Genomic DNA, 12,106 nt, shown 5'->3' with positions numbered 1-12,106 from the left:
ATGGACGGAGGAGCCTGGTAGGCTGCAGTCCATGGGGTCACTGAGGGTCGGAAACGACTGAGCGACTTCACTTTCAATTTTCACTTTCATGCATTGGAGAAGGAAATGGCAACCCACTCCAGTGTTCTTGCTTGGAGAATCCCAGGGATGGGGGAGCCTGGTGGGCTGCCGTCTATGGGGTCACACAGAGTTGGACATGACTGAAGTGACTTAGCAGCAGCAGCAGCAACAAGGCATACAGTTAGCAAAGGGGCGAGAAAACCACAGTCACATTACCTCACTGCTTTTCCTACTGACTACATGGTCCCTCTCCAAGACAGTAAAATACAATAACTTGTGTAGAAAGAATCAAAGCCAGGAAACATATGCCAGTTGATCAACTTAGACTTGTGGACACAGCAGGGGAAAAAGAGGGTGGGATGAATTGAGAGAGTAGCATCGACGTACGTACACTGCCATGCATGACACGGCTAGCTTGTGGGAGGCTGCTGAGTAACACAGGGGGCCCAGCTCAGTGCTCCGTGATGACCCAGAGGGGTGGGAACGGAAGGATGAGAGGGAGGCTCAAGAGGGAGAGGACACACGTATACTTATAGCTGATTCACGCTGTTGTACAGCAGAAACCCACACCACACTGTAAAGCAATTATCCTCCGATTAAAAATAAATTAAAAAAAATTTTTTTAACGAATAATTGTAGATTATTTCTCCCCTAGGTAATCTGTTTCTTCATCTACTAGAGTCAGTTATTCTTTCTGCCCTTTATTTTGAATACATCTTCCTGCCATTGAAAGAAATTTTCTGAAAGGCCTTTGCAAACCTACTCACTACTCACCAGAACCCTCAGAGTTTACCAAAATTAAGATTTATGAAGCCCCAGCAAGCAACAGAAGTACAGTGGAAGGGAGGAACTGGACTCAGACAGAATATAGTCTCGCTGTTCCCACTGTCCAAAGCCACATAGGCAAATTAGACAAAGAGTCCTTGAACATAAAAAATTCCAAAGAGAGAGAACGAGAGGCTACAAAGGCACAACGCCCAGAAAAACAGGGGCATTCCCTACTTAGAAGTCACAACAGCTCTTCATAAAGTATATGGAGCACTTGCAAACCCACATCCAGTCCCAGCAAATTAATATGGGCAGCCCCCATTTAGATGTTAGCTTCAGCCGCGTGACGGAAGCCTCTGATCGGTGTGAATGTGCTGAGGGTGGCAGGACACTCATCTGCCCCTCCAAAATCAGCAGCCAGAACATAAGACAAGGTCACAGACATCTAGGCAATACAGAAAGATTCCAAATTGTAGTGCATAAGGAACATGCACACAGAATTTATGAAAAAAGAACTCTGAGATTGCCACAAAGGGACAAGTTTCTATCACCACCCTTATGCACTACACCAGGGTAGCTAAATTCACATCTCGACATAAAAACCAGTGCTTTTAGGTGATGAAGAGTTTTTTAATGATTGGCAACAGTGCCAGACAACCAATATTTCCCTGTAAAATAATAAAGGGGGCTTCCCTGGTGGCTCAGTGATAAAGAATTGGTCTCCTACCAATGCAGGAGACATGGGGTTTGATTCCTCATCCCGGAAGATCCCACATGCCAGGAAGCAACTAAGCCCATGCACCACAACCACTGAACCTGTGGTCCAGACCTAGGAACTGCAACTCCTGAGCCCATGTGCTGCAACCACCGAAGCCCACGCGCCCTAGAGCCCCTGCCCAGGAACGACAGAAGGCACTGCAGTGGGGAGCATGCACACCACAAGCGAGAGTAGCCCCCGCTCATCAAACTAGAGAAGAGCCCAGGCAGCAACAAAGACCCCGCACAGCCCAAGAGAAATAAAAACTGTTTTAAAAATAGCAAAGGAAGGTAGAGTTCTTAAACATCTTATTTCAGTTGTTCCCTCTTGCCAACATTAAAAGCCTTTTTTTTTTATTTTGTCAAATCAAAGAGGTAAGACCGGATACAAAAACAAAACACCCAGCAAATTCATTCAAATACCCTCCTTCCAAAGGAAGGTAGAGGAGCAAAATATTTCCACTGCAAGTACAGAGATGCAAGTTAAAATTGCTCAGCATTTAAAAATATCTGTAAAGTTTACATGCCAGGATACATGTGCACGCAAACACAAGAACAAACATCAAGGGGGAAGCAGGCACGAAACTACTTTCCTTCACTTATTAAGAGTACACTGGGGAGCAGAATAAAGTCCAGCTGTCTGTCCTGACCCTTCCTCCAAAAGCGGGCACGCGGGCCGCCCCCGCCTCCCCATGATGATCTTCCCACGCCCCGCATGGGGAACAACCCAGCGGCCACCCCGCCGAGCTCCGGTGCCTACCTGCAGCACAGGGCTGTTGTCGAAGTTGTAGGCGCTGGGCCTTCCTTCCAGGGTGGAAAAGGCCACGTTGCCCCCAGTGAGAGGAGAGATGTCGCTGAACTCATCTGTGCACAACGCCTGCTGCTCGTCGCCGCCCGTCCGGATGAAGCCGCGGGTTGCCTTCGAGTAGGTGTTCTCGCAGGAGCCGCTGTAGTACTGGTAAGGGATCCAGGGCCCGTCTTCCCGCGTGCGCTTGTAAATGGCGAAGCTCTCCGGGCGGCTGGTGTGGAACTTGAGGCGCACGTACGTGATGTCAAACGCTTTTCCTGTTGGGGCGAACACGTGGATGCTTGTAAGTCATGTGGATGAAGCGAAGAACCCTCCTCCATCCCCACTCTGCTCTGGAGCTCGACAAAGAGAACACAACCCACCCTGCGCAACTAGACTAAGAGGGTGCCGGAACGCTCGACGCGTTGGCTGTGCTGACAGGCCGTTCTCAGCCTGGAAACTGCGTGTTTTCCCTGGGCTCAGAAGCTGGCTCAGAAAAGCCCATTTATGATGTGTGCTGTTGAAATTTTGCTTCCCAGGAAAACTGACAGTATATTATGTACTTATACTATGAAGTGAAAGTAAAATTAAGTGAAAAAGTGCACTTTATCCTCAATGCTGTTGCTTCTACAAAAGCTTAATTAAAAGACAGAAAGGAAAATATTTGCTAGCTTTCTTCTGGGTACTTCCAAGATTTTCAAAAACTCATTCTTTATTCATTTTAATTTCTCTTCTTGATGCAAGAAGAGTATCATCGGGACTAATCTTTCTTTCTTTACCAGATTCTGGAAAAGAAATTTGAGAGATAAGGTCAGGAGTTGAGTAGGAATGAAGAAAAAAAACTTCTCCAGTCGCTGAACAGAGACAAAAACAGACAGAGACAGAGAAGAGAAAGGCAGTTTAAAAAAGCTGTATTCAGAAGAGAATATATGGGACATGAGTGCCGAGCAGGGAACAACAGCAAGGAGCAGGAGCCAACGGGCTGTCGTGCCTCTGGGAGCCCGGTCACTGGGTCTGGCAGCGCCGTGCGGCAGCCAGACCAGAACGTGGTCTGACGGCTGGGCCAGCCTGGGTGCTGGCCAGCAGGACTTCAGGTGGGTAAGAAAGATATTGTGCAGTATGGCAGAAACCACAATACTGTAAAGTAATCAGCCTCCAATTAAAATAATTATAAAAAAAATAAAAGATAACGTGTAACTGGTTTTAAACGCCATTCATTCACAAATGGGTCTTCCGATCAGTTTTTGTCAAGAAGGGTTTCTCGGGCACACCTACCTGCTCAGACCCACATTGTATATTTCGGGGGACAAGATGTGTCAGACACAGGGGGTCTCTTCTGTGTGAATCAACTTCCCGTGAAGAAGCCTCCTCCAGGACCTGGAGGGGAGGAGTTCCTGCACTCTCGCAAGTGCTGAGGAGAGGCTTCTACCACTGTCTCACATCCTCACACCCACCCGCCCCCCAGGGGAGGAGTGATGCTCGTGTGTGGCCTGGAATCTCCTCAACTCTCTCCTCTCTGCAGCCGGCCCCCCACCCCCTCTCCCTCACTCCTCAGAGCGCCCCTCCTCCACCGGGTGAGGGAGGCCTGTTGCCACCCTGCTACTCCATCCAGGACTGAGTGGGTGACTTCAACCTGGGTGGGGATGTCCAGGCTCTCTTTTTCAAATCAGTTTTATCCAGGATAAAACTGATCAGATAAGCCAAATCTGACTCTATGGTCCAGATCTTACAAGAGGGGTGTAACTGTACCCATATACATGAAACGCATTCACGCACATAAGATCTTGAACATAAAGATGTATGCATGAAGGAAAAAAACACAGGACTGGGCACTGCAAGACTGAAGTGCAGATCCTGACTCCTCAATTACTAGCGGTGGGATCTCTAGTGCTTTGTCCATCACTTTCTCCTCTGTAGAAATGATGATATAGACACAGAGAACAGATTTGTGGTTGCCAAGGGGGAGGTGGGGGGTGGGGAGGGAAAGATTTGGAGTTTTGGATTCGTAAATGCAAACTATTACGTATAGAATGGATAAATAACAAGGTCCTACTTATAGCACAGGGAACTATATTCAATATCCTGTGAGAAACCATAATGGAAAAGAATATGAAAAAGAAAATATATATATAACTGAATCACCATGCTGTATAGCAGAAATTAATACAATATCGTAAATCAACTATATATCAATAAATTTTTTTCAAAAATAAACAAAAAAAAATGAGAGTGATGATCCCTGAGCCACCTATCTCAAAGAGTTGTTGGAAGGTCAAACTAAGATTCTGCATATCTGCATATACTTGATTAGTTATAAAATTATATACAGAGTTTATATAATATATATATATCCTGAATTTTATATATAGTCATGAAATTATATATATATATGTTTATATATATAATTGTATATATAATCATGAAATTGGAGCTTAAAGACAATTGTCTCTTCAATCTAGTCTGAGATATAAATGCTAAGGCTTTGAGGTTTTTGGCAGCATTGCGTTGGTTGAACACTAGGCCAGCTGGCTTGTTTCTCAGTACCATTATCAGAGATGGCTCAGTGGTAAAGACTCTGCCTGCCAAGCATGAGACCTGGGTTTGATCCCTGGGTCGGGAAGGTCCTCTGGAGAGGGAAATGGCAACCCACTCCAGTATTCTTGCCGTGGAAAATCGCATGGAGCCTGGTGGGCTAGAATCCATGGGGTCACAAAGAGTTGGACATGACTTAGCAACTAAACAGCAGAAACATACAAATAGAAAGCATGACTATAATACAGTACAGAAGAGAATTCCTAAACTAGGATCCTGGAGATGTTCACACACAAGAGCCTGACTGCACAAGGGCCTACCTGATACAGTTGCCAGAGAATATAACACAAACCTGGACCTTCTACCTAGGAAGCACTACAACACTTTGGACACAGGTCATGCAAATACAGCTTACAACACTCCTGTTAAAAGAATGCAAACTGAACCTGTATCTATCTACTGTGTCAAAAATGTAAAGAAGTCACCTGTGAATGAGGGCGAGGTTGTAATACAGTATCAATGGTATTCCAGAGACTATCTAAAACATTCTGGAATGGTAAAACAATTTAGTTACTCATAAGTACGTGGCTTGGGATGTTCAAAGGCTTACGTACTAATCTTTGGACTACAGATTACCCTTGCTTTTCTGTTCTGTCTACATTTCTGCCATTTCATTGTTCTTTAGCAACCCAATCTGCAGGAGGATGGATCAAAGGAGAGAAGGTAAAACGGATCTGGGTATCCAGTGTCCCAGACAAACATCTGCACCACAAAGCCACACACTGAAAGAAACAGGAATATGTGGTCACTCAAACATCAGAAAAGCAACTCTGCTAGCAGTAAGCTCTGAAGCAGCCCAGCTTGCTGGCACGGGCCCTGTCTCCCCACACCTCATTTTCAGAGCTGCTTTTCTCATTCTAACTTTTAGCTACGGTTGAAAGAGGTGGCAGTCTGTGGCTATCTGGAAAGGAGGCTCCCACATTCCACATGACAAGATGGACACATGCATGACTTTCGGTGTTGTGGCCAGCCAACCCAGCCATGGATGCCTACCACTGCAATTCCACGTGATGAATGCTATGACGGAGAAGGACATGAGGTTTGGGGAGCCTGGAGGAAAGTCACCTCACCCACATTTGTGAGGTCAAGAAACATTTTTGAGAGGAAGTGACATCTAAACCCAAGACCTGAGAAATGCAGAGGGATTAGCTAGGCCAATAGAGACCAGTTGTCCAGGCAGATGGAACAAGATGTATGAAAGAACAGAGGACACAGAGGGGTGGAGTACAGCTAGGACTGGGGAGGGTGGCTGGAGACAAGGCAGCTAGCAAGCAGGGCATGCTGGGCCTGAGGCCATGCTAAAGAGCAACTTCAACTCCCACTGACAAGCTAACTGAGGGATTTACGTCAAGAAATGCATGATCAGGTTTGATTTTTAGAAAGATCATTCTGGCCACTGTGTGGAGATCAGGTTAGAAGGGACAGGACTAAAGGTGGGAAGAACTGTTAGAAAGATGTGGCAGTAATCCTGGCTAACAGTGGCTGCACTCGATACAGGGACAGCTGGAATAGAGAGAAATGAATGGACTTGGGTGACATGCAATTGTGTGTGTGCATGCTCAGTCTCTCAGACATATAGTTAGCAGACCTCAATATCAATAATAATTTGGTAAATGATGCAGGGGAGCAGAAGTCATTTCCGATAGCCGTCTCTATTTTCACCCTAATTGACATTCAGTTTCATTGCTGAAGTTCCTTCTACGTGTTCCATAAGGCAGTAGGATTAAGAATAACATTCAGTTTCCTAGTTTAAAAACAACCAAATGGAAAGACATACCATACCATCCACTGCAACAGATAACAAAGGAGGTTAAGCAAAACTGGAGGCAGGAGCAAAGGGTATGATTGGGAGATGCATCTATCTTGGCTACACAAGATTTAAGGTGTCTATGGTCACCGAGACAGGAAAAAATACGTCTGGTAGGGAGTTGGATGTGAATGATCTGAAGGCCCAAGAGAGACATCTAAGATGGAGATACAGATTTGGGATTCAAGGACTTCCCTGGTGGTTCAGCAGTTAAGACTCCAAGCTTCCAATGCAGGGGGAGCAGGTTCAATACCTGGTCAGGAAACTAAGATCCTGCATGCCCCACAGTGTGGCCAAAATAAATTTTTTTTTTTAGTTTTTTCAAAAGTTAAAAGAAGATCCAGGACTCATTGGCCTGCAGTTGGATAATGAAGACTGCCATGGTTGCGACCAAAGAGGGCAGGAGTGTTGAGTGAGAAGTGAGCTGACTTTTGGGAATCATGCTGAAGAGCATCAAAATTTAAAGCACAGCCAGAAAAAGAAGTGACAGAGGGGACTGTGAAGACCAGAGGGAGGAGGGCAAGTCAGAGAGTACAGATATCATGGAAGCCAAGAGGGAAATAAATAAGCAGTAGTGTTTAAATCTGCATAATGACTAAGAAGCATCCACTAGCTTCACGCCACAAAGAGATCACTGCAGGGAGGTGGGAGGGGGGTTCAGGATGGGGAACACAGGTACACCCGTGGTGGATTCATGTCAATGTACGGCACAACCACTACAATACTGTTAAGTAATTAGCCTCCAATTAAAATAAATCAATTTATATTAAAAAAAAAAAAAGAGGTCACTGCTGCACTTAGTGAGGATAGTCCCACTGGCAGGGATCTTACTGAACTGGAACTGAGAACCCATGGCAGACAGGTGGTGGAAATGCCGACACAGTAAGTACAGCCAACCTGGTCTGACATCTCAATAAAGTGGAGGAGAAAGAGAAGACCGCAAACCTGGAGGGGTACAGGGCCAGGGAAGATGCCTCCCTTTAACGTGACAGAAGATACAAGGAGACATTGCTGTCGTGTTCCAGTCAGCAGAAAGGGAAAGACTGGAGAAAAGAGGCTGGGAAACAAGAATGTGATTCAACGCTGTGAAAGGACTGGCTCCATATGGGAGGAAGCCTGCGCCTTGCCTTCTACCTGAGTGCAAATGCAAGGGATTTAGTAGGCTTTGGTCCATGGGGTCGCGAAGACTCGGACATGACTGAGCGACTTCCCTTTCACTTTTCACTTTCATGCATTGGAGAAGGAAATGGCAACCCACTCCAGTGTTCTTGCCTGGAGAATCCCAGGGTCGGGGGAGCCTGGTGGGCTGCCATCTCTGGGGTCTCACAGAGTCGGACACGACTGAAGCAACTTAGCAGCAGCAGCAGCAGCAGGGGATGGAAATTGAAAGCATTCGAACTGATGACTATTTTTTCTGTGCAGTGACAAGCAAGGGTACCTGCTAAGGGGCTGAGGGCAAAGCCTGTGGAGAATGTTAGGTAGGGAATATCTGAAGAGAATGGAGACCCAAGACAGAAACTAGCAGAAAGCTAACCGAAGAGAAAGAAGACAAACAGGACAGAGGCAAAGCTGCCAGGTAACGGCACGGACAGCTTCGAGGAGGTGTGATTTTCTAGAGAAGCACTTAGTTCCTACTGTACAGATGCAATGGATGGACACTGCAGGACGGATGTTACTTCAAGGATTTCCTTGGCAGTCCAGTGGTTAAGACTCCACACTGCCACTGCAGGCGGCACAGGTTTGATCCCTGGTCAGGGAACGAAGATCCTGCATGCCTCGAGGTGTGGCCCCAAAAATAAACAAATAAGAAAGTAAATACACAAAGTGGAGTGGAACAGTCATGGCTTATATATTCTGTGTTATCTAGAACTACCTGTAATCATGGATAATCAAGAATTGGAAACTTAGGAGCTAGTTTTTATTTCATTAAACAACTACAGTTGAGACCTGCCACACGCTTGTTAACACACTCTCTCTCATTATACTTCCCTGCTCCTTATCTGTCCATCCTACTCATTTCACAGTAGACAGAGCAAGAAGGTCTCATTCATCTACCATTTAATAGAAAAAGAGGACTAGGTCTCCGTTTTTCCAGTCCAATGACAGCTACTACACTATCTTCCTAACTTGGGGGCACACGAAAGTAGACAAAACGACTTCAAAGTAAAGGAGCCAAGCCAAGCAATGAAGAAAATCCGTAAGATCTTGTCTGGAAAGTATTCCAGCCACTATAGAGCTTAGAAGGTCTTCCCCCTCCACCTCGTCTTCATGCACATGAAGACTAACCCTGGATACACACCCTCGAGAAGATATTTAGCTTCTGAATGTTCTGCTGCCTCCCACCCTCACCCCCCGCCGCCACATCCCTTCCATAAACAAAGAGATTCAGGTGCAGATGTTCAGAACCAAGCACACAAAGTTAACTAATACTTCCTGCTCTGAACCCTACAGTGCATGTGGCCAAGGGATTGATAGACAAGGAAGGGACCACAGCCTGGACGATGCGAATCCAGCCCCTGTTCACACAGGGTCGAGCCAAGGAATTCTGCATCAGCCCCCTCCATGGTGAAGTATTGCTAATCTCTCTGAGTAGGGGAGAAACCGTTCCTGTCTCAGAACTGGAGTCAAGTACTGACTGCAGCGGAACATGAATGCTTCTCTGTTATGTGCGGCTCAGAGAATTCCATGGGGACGTTGTGCAATAGCGTCCCTTACAGAGAAGTAATGAACGACAATGGATGTACAGAGTTGCACGAAATTTCAACATGCCCTTGCATGGCCTGCACTAGAAGAGAACGAGCTCATTCTGAAGTATCATATTAGGAGTCACGGATCCACTGCTGTTCTTATACGCTCTCTTCTCAAGATCAGAAAGTGACTGCTGTCCTTGCAGTCAGCCTTGATTTGAGATAGACATGCACAAGTGCTTAGTCGTGTCTGACTCTCTGCGACTCTCTGGACTGTAGCCCGCCAGCTCCTCTTGTCCATGGAGTTTTCTAGGCAAGGTATACTGGAATGGGTTGCCATTTCCGATACCCAGGGGATCATCCTGACCCAGGGATCGAACCCATGTCTCCTGCATCTCCTGCATTGGCAGGCAGATTCTTTACCACTAGGGCCACCTGGGAATACGAAACTTCACTGAGGTTGTAGCACAGAAAGTCGATTAGAGATGGGAGATGTTTAAGCTACTAGACGGGAGTCTCCAAACAGTTAACACAAACAGTAGTCGCAGAAAACAAGTACTTGAAAACGTTTCCAATGTTGTTAGGATAACTGCTGGCTGAAATAGGAGTTCCCAGGACAACGTGTACAGCTGCATACCAGCTGTTATTGTTCCACCTCAGCAGACAGATTGTACAAATACGGCCTCGCCAATCAAGATGACCCAGGGCCAAGTTAATGCTGAATGTGGGATCCTCAAGTGGACACAGATGGGTGATCAGAAAGCATGGAGAGGAACCATCAAGCACAGACAGAATGTGTTGGGGGGTGATCTGGGTACATGGAGTCAATCTAACTGTTAAGAGACTCAGCCCTAATTGCCTGCTGAGGCTAGTTTCTGTGGCTCAATTCTCATCTTCAAAATAGATTGTCTTTAAAAACTTATTATCCCACTCCTGTCCCTTAAATTTTAGTGCTCTTTTTGTATGCCCTCTCTTTTGTCAATCAGCTAAATGCCAACAGCATAAGGGCACAATCCCATAGGAACTGCAACTGAATCAGCACAACTGACGGAGGAAGACAAGGAACCTTTACAGTTCTCTATGAAATAGTCGTTCTTCACTGAATTTATTAAAACAAATGCAATAGCATCCACAACTGGAGAAAGCATCCCTTTCAAACGAATAAACAAATGTTCATATTTCCAGGTACACGCAGAAGGCACATTCCATCTCACACGAGCCCCTGTCATGACAGAAAGACATGCTGAGATGAGCGGTGCTGGAAGGCAGACAGTTTCCATTCCAAACTGCCACGGGGAAACGTCACAAAGCAGGCGGGTAAAACAGACAAGTGATGATAACCACTTTAGAATTTTTTAAAAAGCTAATAAAAGTCTCTACCACAGGCTATGTATTAAAAATAATGGTATGGCTGAGAGTCGGACACGACTGAGTGACTTCATTTTCACTTTCATGCACTGGAGATGGAAGTGGCAACCACTCCAGTGTTCTTGTCTGGAGAATCCCAGGGACGAGGGAGCCTGGTGGGCTGCCGTCTATGGGGTCGCATAGAGTCAGACACGACTGAAGCAACTTAGCAGCAGCAGCAGCATAACAATAAAGCTAAGGAGAAAACTCGAGTTTTAAAATGGATTGGTATGATCTGGGACAAAATAAACCCATAATCTCTTGGGGAAACAAGATTTTTCCCTAAAGGACCAAATTTAAAGTTCAAGGCAAACAAGACAGTTTTACTCTCTCCCTATGACCTGCTAAAATTCTACTTAGCTTGACTGCTGAATAAGACCATGGGCACTAACTTAGATCAGATCAGATCAGTCGCTCAGTCGTGTCCAACTCTTTGCGACCCCATGAATCGCAGCACGCCAGGCGTCCCTGTCCATCACCAACTCCCAGAGTTCACTCAGACTCATGTCCATCGAGTCAGTGACACCATCCAGCCATCTCATCCTCTGTCGTCCCCTTCTCCTCTTGCCCCCAATCCCTCCCAGCATCAGAGTCTTTTCCAATGAGTCAACTCTTTGCATGAGGTGGCCAAAGTACTGGAGTTTCAGCTTTAGCATCATTCCTTCCAAAGAAATCCCAGGGCTGATCTCCTTCAGAAGGGACTGGTTGGATCTCCTTGCAGTCCAAGGGACTCTCAAGAGTCTTCTCCAACACCACAGTGCAAAAGCATCAATTCTTCGGCGCTCAGCCTTCTTCACAGTCCAACTCTCACATCCATACATGACCACAGGAAAAACCATAGCCTTGACTAGACGGACCTTTGTTGGCAAAGGAATGTCTCTGCTTTTGAATACGCTATCTAGGTTGGTCATAACTTTGCTTCCAAGGAGTAAGCGTCTTTTAATTTCATGGCTGCAGTCACCATCTGTAGTGATTTTGGAGCCCCCAAAAATAAAGTCTGACACTGTTTCCACTGTTTCCCCACCTATTTCCCATGAAGTGGTGGGACTGGATGCTATGATCTTCGTTTTCTGAATGTTGAGCTTTAAGCCAACTTTTTCACTCTCCACTTTCACTTTCATCAAGAGGCTTTTGAGTTCCTCTTCACTTTCTGCCATAAGGGTGGTGTCATCTGCATATCTGAGGTTATTGATATTTCTCCCGGCAATCTTGATTCCAGCTTGTGTTTCTTCCAGTCCAGCG

General features: G+C 46.0%; 1 protein-coding gene across 1 annotated transcript in view; it reads right to left on the bottom strand.

Annotated features, from left to right (window-relative positions):
* The window catches only part of LAMC1 (laminin subunit gamma 1), a 121,097-nt gene that overhangs the window by 44,006 nt on the left and 64,985 nt on the right, over positions 1–12,106 (bottom strand). The window contains 1 exon segment of the mRNA NM_001206817.1: positions 2,345–2,649. Within this exon segment, the coding sequence (NP_001193746.1) occupies positions 2,345–2,649 (305 nt within the window).

This window comes from Bos taurus, chromosome 16, assembly GCF_002263795.3.
Source record: "Bos taurus isolate L1 Dominette 01449 registration number 42190680 breed Hereford chromosome 16, ARS-UCD2.0, whole genome shotgun sequence".
Classification (NCBI taxonomy): domain Eukaryota; kingdom Metazoa; phylum Chordata; class Mammalia; order Artiodactyla; family Bovidae; genus Bos; species Bos taurus.
Note: the sequence above shows the minus strand (reverse complement) of the source record. Positions and strands in the feature narration are given on the sequence as shown.